Here is a 20,102-nt window from a genome sequence, read left to right on the forward strand (position 1 = left end):
GTGTTCCTTTTCACACCTGGTTTCAATTGATTGTATTTCTGTGTGTATATAGGGCACCTATTGCCTGCCTTAATTCGTGCAGGATTAGGCTTGTGTGTATATATTAAACACGCTTCTCAGAAATCGCTGCTCTCCTGCGCCTGACTCCTACACCTCTCACCGAGACGCACCTTATCATAAGTGGAGTTTGTAGACGTGGGGCTGCTGCAATGTTCAAATACTTTCACCAGATGGTAGTAGTGAGGCCAAAAGTGATCTGGAAAGTAGCTACGTCACTTTTTTAAAATCAAGATGGTAGTCTATCCTTTATTAAGTCAATCAATTATCTAATTAGATTGATTTAGCCTATAATTTCTAAACCTACATCACGTGTGACAATCGGAGTTGTCTTAGTTCAAATATAAATGTTTCCTCTAGGCTTCCTGTCAAGTCTATTCATCATAGAGTATTGTATTTATGCTATTGCATTTAGCCTTACATATTACAATCAGTAGTCTCACAATTGCGCACAACATGTGTGTATCAGGAAAAAAAACTGGTGTAAAGAAATACATGATTTCATAAAAATAACTGAATATGTGCTTGTAGAGAGATAACAAATATCATTCAATCAAAATGTGAATTTCTCCCAGTGAATAAGACACAGAAGACATTCCAGCAGTGCTAGAGTTAACCCCTAAATGACATCACTTCTCACTCCCACCTCCCCCTCTTCCCTCCTCTCCATCCCTCCTCCCTTTTCCTACCCTCTGCCCTCCCCTGCATTAATTCCAGTATGAAAGGAGAGTATCTCACCAGCGGTCACACTAGAGGAGGCAAGCAGCCTCACAGCACATTCTGACCCTCACACACAGGCTTGGAGAGAGAGACCGAATCAGCACCTCACACACATTGACAGAAACTGCTTGCTCCAGAGCGAGGCCCTCTTTACTCAACCAGCATCACTATCTGTCCTCTCTCTCCGACATGGAGCTCCACAGCCTCCGACACCACCACAGCCACCAGACCGACAACAAGCTCCAGATGCTGAACCTCAACCAGCGCCTGGAGACCTACCTGGGCCGAGTGAGGCTGCTGGAGGAGGAGAACAAGCTACTATGCCAGGAGCTCCAGGCCCTGAGGGTCAGTGGCCAGGGGGGGCGGATGGGCCTGGAAGACAAGCTGAGCCTGGCCAGGCAGGAGGTGGAGGAAGCCTGGAGGGAGAAGGACCGGGTGGAGATGGAGCTAGGGAGTATGGATGAGGAGCTCCAAGTCCTGGGGCTGCAGAGACGGTGGGAGGCGGACGCCCATGTGGAGGTGAAGAAGAAGCTGGCAGACAGCAGGAAGGAGATGGAGGAGGAGAAGAGGGCTCAGATCTGGTTAAGAGAGAAGGTGAGCCAGCTGGAGAAAGAAATCCAGTTCCAGATACAAACCCACCAGGAAGATGTTGCTGGCTTCCAGGCTACACTAATCCAAGTCAGACCTGCCCTGCCATCCCCTCCACCCCAAACAGGCACCCAGCTTCCCAGCCTCCAGGACCTGGGTGAGGAGTACTCCCAGATGGCTGTCAGGGCATGGCATGAGGCGGCCATGGTGTTTCAGGGCCAGGTAGACAGCCTGGACGAGTCTCTAAACCAGGCCAGAACCCGGTGGGCCCAGGTGGGCCAGGAGAAGAATGAGAGCCAACTGAAACTTCATGCCCTGGAGAATGAGCTGTATTCAGCCCAGGATAGAAGGCAGTGTCTGGAGAGGAGTGTGGCCAAACAGAGAGACATGCAGAGGCAAGAGATACAAAACCTGCAGGTAAGAACAGTTAAAGTAGCCGACCTCGATCTTTGCTGTGGGCATATTTATGGGTGTGGGTTTATTCGTGTCAGTATCTCATAGGTAACTTTGTTATAACAGTGTCATTTGCCAATGCAATCATCTAACAGTATCAATTAGATCAATCACCTGAACCTGAACTGAGCCATAAAAGTGAGATTCCTAACCATACTATTAAATTACATATTGAGTGACGCTTGAATAATCATACATTCTTTAAAATGTCTTGAGTGTGTTGTTTGAATGTGACTGCTGTGTGGGATTTAGGACCTTCGAATGACTTCAGTCCAAAGGCAATTGACAATGTGCTTGTTGTGTATTTTGCCAGTTAATCGAGACAGCTAAAGCTGCTTCCAGTTGAGCAAACCAAAGCAAAACAAAACTTTGAAATGTCAGTCATAGCAGAACGTTTTTCAAATGGACATGGCCCAAAATAAAAATGGGGAAAAGATGGTAATTTTATGAAAACGCACAGAGGTGTTGTTGTCCAAATTAATCTGATGATATCTATGACGAAGAAACACACCAACGCAGTATCGCTGAGAAGGCTTATATTGTGCTCCCTTTCATTTGAAATGCTAATGAAATGTTTGGACAGAAACAACATATTGGGCTCTGCATAGGCTGGGGCTCAGGGAATTTGTTCCAGGTCAGCATTTGTCTAGAAAGGTCAAAAATCCACACTGGGGCCCAACCATAAGATGCAGGGAACACAACATTGAACATTCTATGTTCTATGCTGGGCATAAGCTCTTGACATGGGGCCAGGAACTAGAATTCAGTGCCTTCAATACATGTGCTATTGTTCATGTGCTATTGTTGGATGACATCAATGCTATTTCTAATCAATTCTCTTCCCTTTTCCTTTTCCCCAGGCCCATCTGGAGGTGTTGGAGATGGAGAAGGGGGCACTGGGAAATCAGATTGACACTCTTCTGACAGAAAGTAGGGGTCTGGTGCAGCTGAAGATGTCTCTAGGCATGGAGGTGGCCACATACAGGTACGGTACATGTCACAGTACATATATCAGATGCTACAGTACCTCCCTCATCATACCTTTAGCACTAAGCTTTATACATTTTGGGCCAAATGCTAAAGGGTAACTAGTAAATCATGCATTAATGTCAATTGGAGCTTTGCTTAAAAATATGACTTACATACAAGGATCTCAAGTTGGACTTCAGTCTTAACTTGTTTTCCTTGTCTGTTTTTCTTCACAACCACTGATCTGATAGACCATGGCAGGTGAAAGTGTTATGATGGCCATCCATCCAATTGTTTTACTCATCAGCTGTAGAGGGAAAGGAAACGAGGGGAGGAAGCCATGAAAGACCATTGGTCCACAGCCAAAGAGGTTGTGTCATTTTTTATGTAAGAGAGGCGTGGGAAGGTTAAAATAAAAGGGTCACCTCAAGTTGGTTTGAACATGCTCTGATGAAACAGATGAAAAAGAGACATGTCTGCAAAGAAGCCTGTCGATCAGAATATGAAAATTGAGGAAAAATGTCCCACTCATCCCATCTTCACTAATATCTTCCCCTTCTTTTCCAAGAGTTATTTGCCAAACATGTTCTTTTTCTTTTATATACCTTTCCACCGATATGTGAGAAAGCCATCATTATTAGCCCCATGTCCATGCTGATTTAGACGTCTAGTTTATCACATTCAAAGATGGCCTTTCAACTGGAAGTTCAGACTGAGCCCCATCACCCCTCCCCCTGTGAGAATGTGGAACAATATGTAGATGCCCAAGACCTGTTGTCCAATAGGGCTCAGCCGTCTGGCCTAAAGGTCATCCCCTTGAAAAGGCCAGTCTCGGCTGTCTTGAGCAGGGTAACTTTATATGGGCCTCTAGAGTGGCGCCATGCTCTTCCCCCTCCATAGTGACCCCAAGGTATCAGCAGGGAATGATCAACGTATGAGCTATGTGTAACAAACATCTTCTTCGTCTGATGAGGAGTCATTTATTATATCAGGACGTGACACTATGGGAGTCTAGAGTAACAGGAATAAGAGGCAGGGGGAGAAGCAGAGAGCAAGTCTCAAAGAGATTTGCTAAATGCATCAAATTCATATTTTCTGCACCTACACAGTGCATTCCAACACGCAATAGAACACATTGAGCAACACTTGGAATGGCATGCTGGGATCATATTGGGATATTCATGTGCACCAGTTTATAAGTATTTAAGATGATTGTTTCATTAGAGACGCTGGTTTAAATGTGTGTGAATGGGCATGGTCCACATCTGTGAATACAAATGGTATTCGTTCTGCTTGGGCTAATCAGAATGTCAGGGCGTGCATGCCTGTATTTGAGGCTGTGAGTATGGGAGCGGGGGAATTGATGGTAGTGGTGTGCACTGCAGATGGCTCGTCAATGACAATGTCGTCCCCACATTTCAATAGCAACAATAACATGTTGGCAACAAAAGCCCTCCCACTTCACTCCTCTGACCCCACCCTACAACACTTATTTCAGAAAGCCCCCTAGTATGGCCAAACTAAAATGATCTCGCTTATTCGTCACATTAGTATTCAAGCTGCTTCTAACCAGGACATAAGATTTTCTAGATAGTGGTGCAAAACATATTACATCACTTTCCCTTCATGAATCCTTCTCTCGTTTGTCTGTGTCTGTTATTTTCCTTCAGAGCTTTACTGGACAATGAAAGTCTGATGAGGGATTTCTCTTCAACAAATCAGCTAAGGAGTACCTACACATCTGGTAAAGGATCACTTCATGCCGAAATCAACCAGCTATATCAGTGACTGTGTTGTAATACAACATGATATTGATAGGCGTCAAAGCCATCACCTCCATGACATGTATTCCTGTTACTGTATATTTTTACTCAAAACCAAGAGATAGGAGAGTCCTGACTCTGTATTGTACTGTATATAATCACATTAGACCAAAAAGACCGGGGGATGGTGTGGGTTGGTTAGGGGGCTGAGATAGACGCTTTGTGCTCTGTAACACAAGCTACCTAAGAGGGTCCCCAAAGGTCATTGAGCCATATGGCTTTGCTTTCCGGTAATTCAGACCGGAGGGGAAGGAAGTCATGATCAATATCTTTCCATTACTGTCTAACCTCAGGAGAACATGTCTCCTAATATTGCCTTTGGGATGGGATTTCGAGATCTGTCAACCTAAGATAAAACTGAAGACATTTTGGAATAGGCAGAGATTTGCATTCAAAAAGCAATCAAAGCATTGGTGAATGTTTCCTGGTATTGTCAAGATTACTGTCAGTATCATTTCAACTTTATTGATGTTTATCTATGATAGTCCCTGGCCTGTGGCCTACCCATTACCATTATGCATGGTCTACCTATTCAATAATCTTCCTATGTCATTCACAGATGGAGTCCCCAGCTCTCGAGGGGTTAAGCAAAGCTTCCAGACACAGCTGGCTACCAGTCACATGATCAGTCCCTTCTCTACCATCCATAGAGCAAGCCCACGATCCAATGTAACCACGATGTCCGCATCACCAATCTGGACTCAAAACCAGGTAACCCTGAACGAAACACCTGAGAGTTGTCGAAAGACAGAGGAAGAGCATGTTGACTTTGACTTAGGGTCCAACCGGCAGGTTATTTGGTCAACGCCTTACCCCAAAGTACCACAGGATGGAATTTCAGTCGACCACTTCAGACCCCAAGATGTCCACGAAGAAGTCAACTATGCTGAGCCTCTCTCACCTCCCACTGAAGAGGCAGGAGCTGATGTTGTATCTTGGCTTGGTTCTGACCATAAGGAACAATCCATGTGGGATTTAGAAAAGGAGGAAGAGGATCAGAACATAGTCAGAACCTGGGTTGCTAAAGACAAACCAGTTCTGGAACATGCCATGAGTCACCAGGTTGAGATCAGCTTCAGTATGCCAACTGTATTCAGCAATGATGCTCAAGAGCTCTACAGCCCTTCAGTGAGCTATGAGAGAGCAGGTTCAGTGACAGGGGCACATTCTGCTTTCTCGGCGAATGATGATAATGATGTACCTTTTGAAATGTCTTCTGAAAAGGAGGAACCTCTACTAGATCTGCCTTACGGTCCCATGAATGCATTGGAGGAAAGAGATCTCGAAACAGCAAGGAAAGACGCTGAATGGGTGGGGAAAGAAGGCTTGGAGTCTGAAACTAAATCAGTGCTAGAACCTGCATTTGAGACCTTCACAAGCAGTCAAGCTTTTGAGTACAACAAGCCAAAAGAGTTCAACCAAGAGGACAATATGTCATATGCATCTACTCAAGCCTCCCACGGTTCAGAAGAGGCATTTCACCACGTTAAAAGTGTGGAGGAAGATGTTATTAATCTCACAAAAGAGGATGATGAAAACTACATGTCTAACAAAGATGAGGAGCAATTGGAAGATGAATTGCGCCCCTATGGGTATGGTAAGGATGATTGTGAAAGATTGGCAGGGTTCAATAACGAAAATTGTGTGACAGAAAGAATCGATAAGTTCAACCGAGAGGCGATTATCTCATATGAATCTGCTCAAGCTTCTCACTGGTCAGAAGAGGTATTTCACCATGTTGAAAGACTGAAGGAAGGTGATATACATTTCACAAAAGGGGATGATGAAAATGATATGTATAATAAACGTGAGGAACAATATGCATTGCACCCCAATGGGGATGTAAATGATGAATGGGATAGAGTGGGAGGATGCAATGAAGAGAATGGAATTAGAGAAAGAATGGATGAAGGAATGGATCAAGAAGGAAAGGATCATATGAAAGAGGAAGAGATGTGGAATAACAGAGAAACCCAACCAAATCAGTCTGATCAAGAGCATATACCTTCAAATGTAGAGAAACTGAATCAATTTGAGCAAGAGCATATACCTTTAGGCACGGAGAATATATCCGACAATGACAAAGAGGATCATGATGAGGCAAACTACTGTCAAAATACTTCTGTTTCATGGAGGGCTGAGCTAGAAGGTGACAGCTACGCTCAGGACAACACACTGGCCGACACACACCCCCTGATCCGTTACAAGAGTGACGAGACGGATGCCAACACTCAGGCTTCACACATGGGCGAGAGTGACTCCAGTGATGGTGAACAGGACAGGGAGGTTTGCCAGACAGGATCAGGCACCTGGGGCGAAGGCAAGTCCAAACAGTTTGACACCATGGGGGATCTGTATGAAGAGTCAGAAGGGGATGTCATAGATCAGGAACGTAACATGGGCTCCACTCACCAAGAGGACGTGGATGCTAGCCAAACAAAGGAGCATGCTACACAAGAGAACGATGAGGAGAATGCAGTAGATCAGTTGATTCAGGAGGCAGAAGAGGAACAATCCTATGAGGAACTTACAGAACCTGGAGAGTACTCCATGATGTGCTCTGATGAGGACTATAATGAAGAAAGAATTGATAGATTGGTGGAGCAAGAGTTAGAGAATTTATCTATATCCAGTTACAGTGAACACTTTAATGGGCAGATGATTGAGAGCGAGTCAGTACTGAGTCTTCAAATTGTGTCTCACACTGAACTTTCCCAGACACAAGACATATTATACAGTGAGGAGGTAGAGCAGATACACTCAGAGAGACTGAATCAATCTGAACAAGAGCATACGACCTCAGGCGGCGAGGAACTGAATCAATCTGAGCAAGACCATATGACCTCAGGCGGCGAGGAACTGAATCAATCTGAGCAAGACCATATGACCTCAGGCGGCGAGAAACTGAATCAATCTGAGCAAGACCATATGACCTCAGGCGCCGAGAAACTGAATCAATCTGAGCAAGAGCATACGACCTCAGGCGCCGAGAAACTGAATAAATCTGAGCAAGAGCATATACCCTCAGACAGAGAGAAACTGAATCTCACCGAGCAAGATAATATACCTTTAGGCGGAGAGGAACTAAATCAATCCGAGCCAGGGTATATAACTTCAGGCGGAGAGAATTTGAATAAATCTGAGCAAGAGCATATACCTTCAAACGGAGAAAAATTGAATCAATCCCAGCAAGAGCATATACCTTTAGGCGGAGAGAAAATGTATCAATCCGTTCCAGAGTATATACCCCAAGGCAAAGAGAACATGAATCAATCCGAGCAAGAGAATATAACTTCAGGCGGAGAGAAACTGAATCTATATGTGCAAGAAAATATACCCTCAGACGGCGAGAAAATTAATCAATACGAGCAAGAGAATATACCTTCAGACAGAGAGAAACTGAATCAATCTGAGCCAGAGTATATACCCTCAGGTGGAGAGGAACTGAATCAATCTGAGCCAGAGTATATACCCTCAGGTGGAGAGGAACTGAATCAATCTGAGCCAGAGTATATACCCTCAGGTGGAGAGGAACGGAATCAATCTGAGCCAGAGTATATACCCTCAGGTGGAGAGGAACTGAATCAATCTGAGCCAGAGTATATACCCTCAGGTGGAGAGGAACTGAATCAATCTGAGCCAGAGTATATACCCTCAGGTGGAGAGGAACTGAATCAATCTGAGCCAGAGTATATACCCTCAGGTGGAGAGGAACTGAATCAATCTGAGCCAGAGTATATACCCTCAGGTGGAGAGGAACTGAATCAATCTGAGCCAGAGTATATACCCTCAGGTAGAGAGGAACTGAATCAATCTGAGCCAGAGTATATACCCTCAGGTAGAGAGGAACTGAATCAATCTGAGCCAGAGTATATACCCTCAGGTGGAGAGGAACTGAATCAATCTGAGCCAGAGTATATACCCTCAGGTGGAGAGGAACTGAATCAATCTGAGCCAGAGTATATACCCTCAGGTGGAGAAGAACTGAATCAATCTGAGCCAGAGTATATACCCTCAGGTGGAGAAGAACTGAATCAATCTGAGCCAGAGTATATACCCTCAGGTAGAGAGGAACTGAATCAATCTGAGCCAGAGTATATACCCTCAGGTAGAGAGGAACTGAATCAATCTGAGCCAGAGTATATACCCTCAGGTAGAGAGGAACTGAATCAATCTGAGCCAGAGTATATACCTTCAGGTAGAGAGGAACTGAATCAATCTGAGCCAGAGTATATACCCTCAGGTGGAGAAGAACTGAATCATTCTGAGCCAGAGTATATACCCTCAGGTGGAGAAGAACTGAATCAATCTGAGCCAGAGTATATACCCTCAGGTAGAGAGGAACTGAATCAATCTGATACCCTCAGAACTGAATCAATCTATATACCCTCAGGTAGAGAGGAACTGAATCAATCTGAGCCAGAGTATATACCCTCAGGTGGAGAGGAACTGAATCAATCTGAGCCAGAGTATATACCCTCAGGTAGAGAGGAACTGAATCAATCTGAGCCAGAGTATATACCCTCAGGTGGAGAGGAACTGAATCAATCTGAGCCAGAGTATATACCCTCAGGTAGAGAGGAACTGAATCAATCTGAGCCAGAGTATATACCCTCAGAGGTTATGTATTCAATGACCTCTAGGATTCGAATGACACCTGAACACACATCTCTTAGAGAAAGTTCAGCAGAAATATCCAAAGCAGAATATTTGGCTCAAGGTAATGTCTTCAGTGAGGAACTGGGAACTGAACCTATACCAGACAAAATAGAAGGACAGGATGACCAGAACCTTTCTATGCTGACTCATGAAGACTTTACTGAAAGCCATTCTATCCACAGCAGTTTAAACAGCAGGCCTGCGAGTCAAACCAACATGAACAACTCGGATATAGAAGAGTCCAACAGCACAGATGATGAGTCTCCAAATGCAAGCCAGTATTTGCAACGTACCAACGAAGCAAATCTAACTGCAGATCAGGTAGACTTGTTAGATGTGGAGGTCTCTCACTATGAGGATTGCAATGCTCTTATAGAACATTCTGCAGAGGAGGTCACTAGCTATCAGGCAAGTCATGAATGTCTTCAGACAGACAAATGGGAAGTCTTAGAAAGTCAAAACAAACACCTGGAATCTGGAGATCCTTTTGCAGGTCACAAGAGAGACTCGGAGAGATCATCCAAAACTGACAGCAAAGGCCGGGACCTCCACAGCTTCCTCAGCTCTGGTGTACACAGCAACTTCTGGGGTTCCAATCTGGAAACAGGAGCCTCCTATCAACCGGACGAGCCATATGACCATGTGACCAAGCTACCCAATCAGAACCTAGCCTTGGCTGATAACCTATCCTGGGTGGATTTGGAATCCACAGGCGGCCAATTGGAACATAAAGATGGACAGTGACACACCTTAAGCTTCCACCCTTGAAGAAGAGGACAAACAGATGCCCTCACAGGTGAAGCAGCTGGTGTGTAGAGATGTAGTAGAGGGTGTGAATGTTACTTCTGAAGGTTCTGAAGATGAGGGAGACTCCAGGTCATCTGGGGAAGAATAGGAACAATTTCAGCATGGTTTCTATAAGGAGTAAAGTAGAAGTAATAAGTGTTATTGAGAGTGTAATACTATTTACACTTTACAGGCTTTGAATATGAGCATTGATTCACATTGATCCTTACAGTGAAAAGTAAATGAAAGGATAATATGTCACAGAATGTCATGACAATTCAGTGTTCTCTGGAATCCTTGGGATGTTCCTACCCTAAACCCCAACCTTAACCCCTACCCTACCCTTACCTTAACCCTAAATATAACCATAACCCTTACCTACATCATTTCAAATGTCAACTTCAATGGGGTAGGGACGTCCCAAGGATGTGAGATAGCATGGACCGTCAAATATTTATGCTGTTTTCAAAAGCCAAAGTTGTGCCTTGGTGCACACCCTGCTGACACTAACCACCAGTGTACTTACTCCATTTCAAGACATTGAGGGCCATTTTTGTAAGTTTTACAAATGTATGTTTGAATAGCCATTTTTCTATTCTTTGGAGAACAAAAGTAACTTAGTTAAAAACCAAATAAAGGACATTTGAAAGTCAAAGCATTCTTGATTTGATTGCACTGATTGAAGGAAATCAATTAGAGAAAAACCCAGGTATTTCAATGCACAAGACCTGGGAGCTTGTTTTTCTAGTGGCAACTTTTATCTTAACATCGTAAGCAAGTTTATTTGATAAGGACTCCAGTTGATATATACAGTACCCTCAGAAAGTACTCATTCCCCATGACTTACTCCAATGAAAAGTGTCATTTATGATTATAATTTGAATTACAACTCAAACACTACAAGCAGCAGTGCAGTGGTTTGAAATCCTAGAAAAACAGCTTGCCTTCATTTGAATAAATATAACTAACAGACAATGAAACAACATGGTGCCATATTAGCTATGCTTTGTTAACGATTATGGCAAAAAACACTTGTGTTGTTTATTGGCTAGTGTTCTCTGTAGAAATCCACACAAAAAAATGTACATGGAAAAATAAAACTAATTGACAAATATGTTTATAATTGTATATTTGTATATTTGCTTGTTTTGATATACTCTACAATGAAATATTTACATTTTATAAATAAAGCTTTTGTAAAATTAAGGGAGAAAAACAAAGAAATATAAACAAATAAACACACTCTGGTCCATTATAAAAAATGTTTTAAAAACATTTATTTAACAAGGCAAGTCAGTTAAGAAACTGTCAGTTATTTTACAATGATGGTCTATTATCCAGTAGTCTCTTCTGATAGAGGAAAGACTAGCGCGCAACGGGTTCTGAGAATAAATATCCAGTGTCTTGACAAAGCTCGTTAAAGACAGAAGAAAGCATACACTTAGACCAGGCCAAGAAAACAGCTGGCTTCTCCCTCAGCATCTATCTGTTTCCTCTGAGTATTACATTAAAGTGAGTGAGACCCAGGGGCGGTGTGGGAGGGGAGACTTGGCACCATCCCAGCTTTACTGACCTCGAAGCAGGCTAGCTAACAAAGCCGCACTGGGCCCTCCATAACAAACAACCATCCCATGGGAAGACCGAGGGAGAAAATAGGCAACAAGGAACAATGGATGACCTCCCCTCACCTCCTCCTCTTCCCGCCTCACGGCCTTCTTTCCCCCCTTTCTGTCATTCATTAGTCAGTCTTCAGAACAATGGTGTCTATTTTAGCTGCCGGTTGACTGCTCACTGCCCAAGTCTGTGCAATGACTGATTGAATAAAGGGGAAACCACAGCCATTCACAGAGAGAAGGGCTGGGTGCTGGAATGGCATTACGGCAGCTGTCTGGCATGCTCTTATTTTCTAACGTCTATGGCTCCTACTCAGCCTTGTAACTAGCTATGACAATACAACTTTATATATTCAGTTTGGGGAATAAGAATAAACTAACTAGGTTATTTCGGCATAAGATGATCTACAGTATATGAAATAACAATACTTATTTAAAGAGATGTTGTGGATGGACAAGCCATTTCTATCCCAGGAACACATGCCCGGTGCTGTTAATAGAAGAATAGTTTCCCGACAAACAGCCAGGATGACCACATCTGATGCAAGACGCTGAAAGTGTTTGGTCACTATGTCCGGCTGGGTGTGTGTGTGTGACTTTGACACAGGAGGGGTGTAAAACTATACCAGCTCTCTACAGGGAGTGTGTTTGTTCTCCTTCGACAACCATCTGTCATCCATTAGCCCCTTTCTATTGATTTACTCCATGTGACGGAAGACCTGTAAAATCAGACAGAGGAACGGGTGGCTCCTTGACAGGCCTTCATTTTCTCTTTTGTTCTAAATTTACGACTGGCCCACCCCCTGTAAACAATGGGCTATAAGGAAGAGAAATATGTTATACGTGCCATGCTGTAAACAGAATATAAACATATATTCAACCTGATGCATATACAGTATGTACTCGTTCTATTAGACTCAAATAATTGTATGAATACATCACTAAGGACAAGTGCCACTTACAGTACCAAGGACAGACAAATGACAAAGCACTTCAGACAGACGCTTCTGACAGGGTTTCAGCTGCTATCTCACAACCACATCAGCTGCTCCAAAGAATGTGTGAATCATTCTCACATAAAAGGTCCCCTTATGACGAGATAAGGTCACGTCTGGCAATCAGCAACAGGGTAACAGAAATAATCACACGCGCCCAGCCAATGACCTTGATTGTAATAGAGTATAAGTTGTTCTAAAATGTGCAGTCATCTAATGGTAACGCTGATATGCAGGAAAGAGACAGTAAGGCTCTTGACCCCTAGCTCTAAAAGAAGGGTGTATTTATTTTGGTTATGAATATGAGTTTGGCCTCACTGACAAGAATCTGAATAATGACAAATATGTTTTTATACTGAACAGAAATATAAACGCAACATGCAAAGAATTTCAAAGATTCTACTGAGTCACAGTTCATATAAGGAAATCAGTCCATTTAAATACAAATCTATGGATTTCACATGACGAGGAATACAGATATGCATCTGTTGGATCAGAAAACCAGTCAGTATCTGGTGTTTCCACCCTTTGCCTCATGCAGCGCGACACATCTCCTTCGCATGGAGTTGATCAGGCTGTTGATTGTGGTCTGTGGAATGTTGTCCCACTCCTCTTCAATGGCTGTGCGAAGTTGCTGGATATTGGTGGAAACGGAAACACGCTGTTGTACACGTTGATCCAGAGAATCCCAAACATGCAGTGGTGGAAAAAGTACCCAATTGTTATACTTGAGTAAAAGTAAAGATACCTTAATAGAAAATGACTCAAGTAAAAGTGAGTCACCCAGTCAAATCCTACTTGAGTAAAAGTCTAAAAGTATTTGGTTTTAAATATACTTAAATATCAAAAGTAAAAGTATAGATCATTTCACATTCTTTATATTAAGCAAACCAGACGGCACCGTTTATTTTTTTAATTTTTATGGCTAGCCAGGAGAACACACCAACACTCAGACATTTACAAATTATGCATGTGTTTAGTGAGTCTGCCAGATAAGAGGCAGTAGGGTTGACCAGGGATGTTCTCTTGATAAGTGCGTGAATGGACCATTTCCCTGTCCTGCTAAGCATTCAAAATGTACTTTTTGGGTTTCAGCGAAAATGCATGGAGTAAAAAGTACATAATTGTTTTAGGAATGTAGTGAAGTAAAAGTAAAAGCTGTCACGAATATAAATAGCAAAGTAAAGTACAGATACCACAAAAAACTACTTAAGTAAAAATACTTTAAAGTACTACTTAAGTACTATACACCAATGCAAATATGCTCAATGGGTGACATGTCTGGTGAGTATGCAGGCCATGGAAGAACTGGGACATTTTCAGCTTCAGCGACATGGGGTTGTACTTTATCATGCTGAAACATGAGGTGATGGTGGTGGATGAATGACATGACAATGGGCCTCAGGATCTCGTCACGGTATCTCTGTGCATTCAAATTGCCATCGATAAAATGCAATTGTGTTTGTTGTACGTAGCTTATGCCTGCCCATACCATAAGTCCACCACCACATGGCACTCTGTTCACAACGTTGACATCATCAAACCGCTCACCTACACGATGCCAGACAGAGGAAACAGAGGAGACTGTGGTCTAACACAACGCTGGAAGTGGCTTATGGTAGAGAAATTGACATTCAATTATCTGGCAACAGCTCTGGTGGACATTCCTCCAGTCAGCATGCCAATTGCATGCTCCCTCAAAACTTGAGACATCTGTGGCATTGTGTTTTCTGACAAAACTGCACATTTTAGGGTGGCCTTTTATTGTCCACAGCACAAGGTGCAACTGTGCAATGATAATGCTGTTTAATCAGCTTTTTGATACCTGCCACACCTGTCTGGTAGATGGATTATCTTAGCGAAGGAGAAATGCTCACTAACAGGGATGTAAATACATTTGTGCACAAAATGAGAGAAATCAGCTTTTTGTGCGTATGCAACATTTCTGGGATCTTTTATTTCAACCCATTAAACATGAAACCAACATTTCACGTTACGTTTATATTTTTGTTCAGTGTACATATTCGGATGCATATTTTGTCCACACTGTGATGCAGGAGCCAGTGGATTATTTTATTTTGCCTCGAGACAGCCGGATGGTACCAGATGCCCACTCTAATCCAATCAAAGATGGCCCCCGGTGAATTCACTCCATCAGTTATATACAAGCAAATGTGGCCATGCATAATATTAGAGCCACACCCTGGCTCATCCCTGGCCACGTGATAGGCATTAGAGTTAGCAGTGTGGTTAAGGTTAGGTTTCAAATCAGATTGTATGACTTTGTGGCTGTGCCAGCTAGTGACCACTCTGCAGCGCTGCCTCCAGAATAAGATTCAGGACAAAAAACGCTAACCTGCGAGATATACTTCCACAGACTGAGTGGTCTCGATTATAAATGATTACTAGTTGGCCATTGTCACTGGAGGAGACAGAAGTATGTGTCTGTCTGAGACATGAGCTACACAGGACAGAACAGCTGCCACTATGGTCAACTGTCTGGAGGAGGGGACAATACACCCCCACCTCATCGCTCCAATCCTCTTGTCTCATTACTTCATCTCTCTCATTTAGAAAATTGGGACGAAACATGGTATTATTTATTAAGCATTTGTTTACTGTCCAATGATGATTAAGAAATTGGAATCTTGCACTTCTTTAAATAAATAGAGATTATGTCAGTGGAAAGGTTATCATGCAATGAATAGATGCCTCAATACAACATTTCTCCATGAGAACTCCCCCAAGTCTCTCCTTCCAAGATCATTCGACTTGGACTCTCTTTTCCTCCCATGACAGTTATGATTTACAAAGAGTCATTTTATATTAACGTTTTTGTTTTATTAGTATTAACCTTTGTCGTTATGTCATTCAAATACCGTGGCATAGTCTCACATAACATGCAGTTTAAGTCAATTAAGTTGATCACTTTGCTTGCGAAAAATGTAATGCTTTAAATGTGATTTGATATAGTAAATGATTTCTAGAAACATTTCCATTTTTGAAAACTAAAGAAAAAACATATTTGGCTTAGGTTTATGGGCTGTAAAATAATTCAGTAGATCTGAACACTTGATAATGATGACCAAAGCATTACCAGCACATGTGGTGACATCTTATAGTAAGAATAGATCACTCCACTCCACTTCACATATCTCTGGCAATTAATGAGCAACTCTCTCAACAGTCCCATATTTACTTACCAAACATAGCTGATACATCACGTTTCAGATTTTTTTTTTCTTCAGAAAATAAGTTTGTATTGATAAATTATCAAACTGTTTTGATAGTTAACACAAATCCACATTCTAATGTAAATCATAATAATAACAAACCAAAACCTCTTTGTAGGTCAACTTGTCTATTTAATATATAAAATACGATAAAACATACGCAAAAAGGGAAGGGTAAGAAGGGACAAATGGATACTTTGGTACAATAACAAACACTTTTTTTGTAAAAGCAGTATAGAATTTGTAATAACATATCAGTGCATACTTTATTTATGAAAATATACACAAATTGTATATCATTCCCCAAAAACAACAAAAATGTTTATTTTTTAATATATTTTTTTACAACGGAAATCAGACTAGCCGAACACAATATATTAACTATAATTTATTAACTTTTTTCTTCAATTTCTATTTTATTTCTGTGTGATGTAAATTCTTATTGATATTACATTTCATATTTATTTCCTATAACATGATTCATTCTTTTGTTTGTGTTATGCCCATGCATTGACATCTTTGTGTCTGGTCGGAAATAAATTAAATGTGTCTTGTCCCCACTTTACTATGTGTAGACTAAGTTTTATACATTTGACTAAAAATTGCAGCATTGTATTAAACTTGTTTACCACCTTCCATGATCTCACATGTACTAATATTACTACAGCCGTTTTGTTTTATGTCATAAATCGTGCAATATTTGTACACCATTTGAAGAAAAAACAAAACAAAAAATGAAAACAAAACAAAAATATAATATTTATATATAATAAAATAAATTCAAATAAAACAAGATTCCTAACCTACACAAAACCGCAAAAAATAAAATTGTCTTTTCTATATCATCATTACAATTACCATCGATGGTCACAATAATGATAATATTAACAGTAATAATAGCAATTACCATAGAACAATTATAATAAAAACAGACAATAGAACTGTCACCAGCACAAATTAACACTGGAAAGTGAGATTCTCTAAACATCATTCATTATACATGGGAGATATGGGGGCGCAGGTTAACTATTGTCATGACGATTGTCTTTTCATTTGTGATTACAGTGACCCTTAGTGTTGTTCTGAGATAATGTCAGGGCTTTATGCAACACATCGATTGGCCAATGTCCAGAGTACTAACCAACCATCTCCCCATAGTCTGCTTCCACTAGTGACCATTTAGTCTAGTTATGAAACATCGCTTCATGGCGTGTGGCCCTATTCAAGACATAGCTACCATTTTTATGAAAAAAAAAATGAAAAAAAAAAAAACATCAGGGTCAACGTTTTGTTCAAAGCTCAGGACACAACAGTCTTACAGTCCAAGGGTGTGCGAACATGCCGGCAGTCGTGATAGCTCTCTCTCTGCCATCAGTCTCTAGACGATCGTCTAGACTCCTGAAGAGTCAGGCTGCACAATCCCTACAGCAACAACTACAACGATATAAAACAATAAAGAGCCAATGTGAGGTCATTTGAACAGAGTGCAGAGTATATGTGAGTATGGTGTTTGAGTGTGTGGAGCAATGAGCCGTTTTGGCAGAAAATTGATAGTGGTGGAGGTCAAATGAGAGTGAGATGGAGTTGTCTTTTAAGTCACGGGTAGGGAGTGAGTGAAATGCTGTAATTAATTAATGTGGCCAGGGAGGTACTCTCGTCTAACATAAAGCACAAGGGATACTTGTCTGGCTAATGTGTGTGAATGTGTTTGTATGTGTGTGTTGGATGAGTTTGATGTGCCTGAGGACATGCAGACATGACTGTCCCATTCTGGAGGACACCTGGCTTTTAAAGAGAGGGGGCATTTTTGGGGGCTTGGGGGGAGGAAGTGGTTAAAGTGCGCTCCATCAGAGTACTAACCACTGCTCACTCAAACAGTCCAATCCACTGCTACTTTCCATTCTGTCCCTCTAGCACCCTCACTTGGCTTTGCAACGTAGTACACTAATGTACACAAATAGAAAGACAGATCCACTGAGAATCAACACATTGGCTTTTAGGGATATCCTGCTGAACATATGTGAACATATATTTCTATATACAATCCCTGTCGTCTATCGTTTTCTCTGCATCGTATGCAGTTCATCCCTTACTCTCAAAATCTACTATCGCTGCTGTTATATATATATATATATATATATATGTTTACCCACAAAAAAAAACAATATCCCTGCTATACAAAAGCCATACAGAAGGAAACAGAACAAATTGCTTATATACACAGTTCTTTGCTTTTTCTCCCAGTTTACATCTCTTATTCAGAGCCTTCTGAAACACTGGCATTGTTTAACAAAAATACTTTTCGTGTGTGAGTGCGGATGGATTTGAGCGTGGAAAAATTAAAAAAAAGTCAAGAAGGTAGTAACAAAAAAACTTTACACAAAAAGAACATTTGAAATAAATATCAAAAACAGGAACACACACGTAGAATCTGAAGTTGATCTGTAGGTATCTGTAGCATGTGTCATAGAGCTAGTGCAGCCCATCCCTGATAAAACAGTATTTGACCTAGATAAGGTATCGATGTTTCAGATTAAACAGCTATCTGCATGGTTCTGATTAAATACCTGGCTAAAACTAAACAAAACAAGGATCGTCCACTTTAGAACAGTGAATCCTGTCTTATCAAATGGTGAATTTTGGGTTCTTAAAATCTAAATTAGAAATGTTTATAGAAATGTAAAGATGGCTGATGGACAAGTCAGACAGAGAGAGTACGTAATATTCCAACAAAACCATTTAAATCTCATTCACCAATCTCATACTCTTTACAAAAACACCAAAAGCTGGATATAACAGTACCACTGGGCAGATACAAAGAAGTGGATTCATTTTGGTTGTCATACTGTTTCTCAACAGAGCAGTGCAGCTGGACTAGAGACCTACTGTGGATAAATGACAGGAGGATACCAGATGTGTATTATGTGATGTAGAGGGTAAAAAGAAAACCCAGCAAAGCCAATAGTCAGTCAATAGTCAGTCAGTTTTCTAGACGCTCTCTCTCCCTTCAAAACGAAAAGGAGACAGAGCCAGTTTGAACAAAAGAGAACTCATTCTAATCCTAATCTTGTCCAACACACTATGTTGACATGTAATCCCTGGTTCGGTTACTCTGCCCCTATAGAGGGTGCATGTGTGAGAATATGTGTGTGTGTGTAGTACAATATAGGGTAAAACAGTATGCAGCTTGTACGTCAATGCATACATTTGTGAGAGAAAGTGTGTAAGAGCATGCGCAAATGGGCGTGTCCGGTGCACGTGTGTGTGTTTGTGTGTGGTGGAGGCATGTGTGGAGGTCAGCATTTACTGTACATACGGTAAATAGGTGTGGGGTGGGGTCATCTCTCCCCTTCACTCCCTTGTTCTACACATCTATGTTACCCAAGTGTCCAGTCTCATTCTCTTCACATTGGCACCCTCCTGCTCCTGCTGCTCCTGCGTGGACGAGGGCCTCATGAGCCCCATGGCCGAGGAGGCCCCTCCCTGGTGGTGGAAGTCCTGGGCCCGCCCCTGGGCCCCATCGTCCCGGTCCCCCTCGTAGGAGCTGCCGTTGCTGCTCAGGCTGCCGACGGGCGAGCGGCCCTGCAGGGTGGACGGCTCCAGGCGCAGGGCCCCTGGGTACTGGCCTGACATAGGGGCCCCTGTGATGGTCACTAGGCCTCCTCCTCCGCCACCTCCGGCTGTGGAGCACGGGGTGCTGCGGTCGCGGTTGGGCGACACGGGCTCCGACTTGATGCTGATGTTGGGGTTGGTGTTAATTGTCAGCATGGTGCCCTGAGGTAAGTGGCCTACCGGCCTGGAGGGACCGAGAAAAGAGAGAGAAATGGTGAGACGTGTGCTGACATCTGCTGGTCAGCCAGGGTAACTGCAACACTCCTTACGAACACACATCAACATCACCATGAACATCACTTTTAACACAGGAGCCCAGACAGGGACCTGCTCAACAGCACACAGTGCAGTAAGTGCTGATGGAACATAGAGTCAACACCTCCACACACTAGGTGGAGGGGGGGGGGGGGATCCTAGAAAACAAATGTGTCAGCAAATTGAGTAGCGGAAAAACAAACAGAACCTTGGAGAGAAAGAATATAATTGTTTATGGGAGTGGTAGATAAGTGTCCCTTCTATGAACTGCGTAGGTCTTCATTTCTATGTGCAGTGCTCTGTGTTCCACCCTACTGTTCATACACACCCTGGGCTGAC

General features: G+C 42.3%; 2 protein-coding genes across 61 annotated transcripts in view; one reads left to right on the top strand and one right to left on the bottom strand.

Moving 5' to 3' along the window:
• Window positions 1-795: 795 nt before the first annotated feature.
• LOC118367478 (nestin) lies at window positions 796-11,169 on the top strand. Of its 50 annotated transcripts, XM_052494302.1 has the most exons (9): window positions 796-1,782; window positions 2,679-2,803; window positions 4,458-4,531; window positions 5,170-8,133; window positions 8,179-8,403; window positions 8,494-8,538; window positions 8,629-8,673; window positions 8,764-8,943; window positions 9,004-11,169. In XM_052494302.1, exons 1-9 carry the CDS (start codon window positions 967-969, stop codon window positions 10,011-10,013), a joined length of 5,484 nt encoding a protein of 1,827 aa, XP_052350262.1. In that variant the 5' UTR covers window positions 796-966; the 3' UTR covers window positions 10,014-11,169. The 50 variants fall into 50 exon arrangements, with proteins under 50 accessions (XP_052350262.1, XP_052350253.1, XP_052350255.1 ...); XM_052494293.1 differs by having other exon boundaries at window positions 8,179-8,538; XM_052494295.1 differs by lacking the exons at window positions 8,494-8,538; window positions 8,629-8,673 and adding an exon at window positions 8,539-8,628 and having other exon boundaries at window positions 8,179-8,448; window positions 8,719-8,943.
• Window positions 11,170-16,007: 4,838 nt separating this feature from the next.
• The window catches only part of LOC118367480 (myocyte-specific enhancer factor 2D homolog), an 83,693-nt gene continuing 79,598 nt past the window's right edge, over window positions 16,008-20,102 (bottom strand). For all 11 annotated transcript variants that reach the window (XM_035750995.2, XM_035750997.2, XM_035750992.2 and 8 more), the window contains one exon: window positions 16,008-19,692. In XM_035750995.2, coding sequence (XP_035606888.1) covers window positions 19,269-19,692 — 424 coding nt within the window. In that variant the 3' untranslated portion in view covers window positions 16,008-19,268. The remainder of the gene's footprint in view (window positions 19,693-20,102) is intronic.

Source organism: Oncorhynchus keta, chromosome 34 (assembly GCF_023373465.1).
Source record: "Oncorhynchus keta strain PuntledgeMale-10-30-2019 chromosome 34, Oket_V2, whole genome shotgun sequence".
NCBI classification, from domain to species: domain Eukaryota; kingdom Metazoa; phylum Chordata; class Actinopteri; order Salmoniformes; family Salmonidae; genus Oncorhynchus; species Oncorhynchus keta.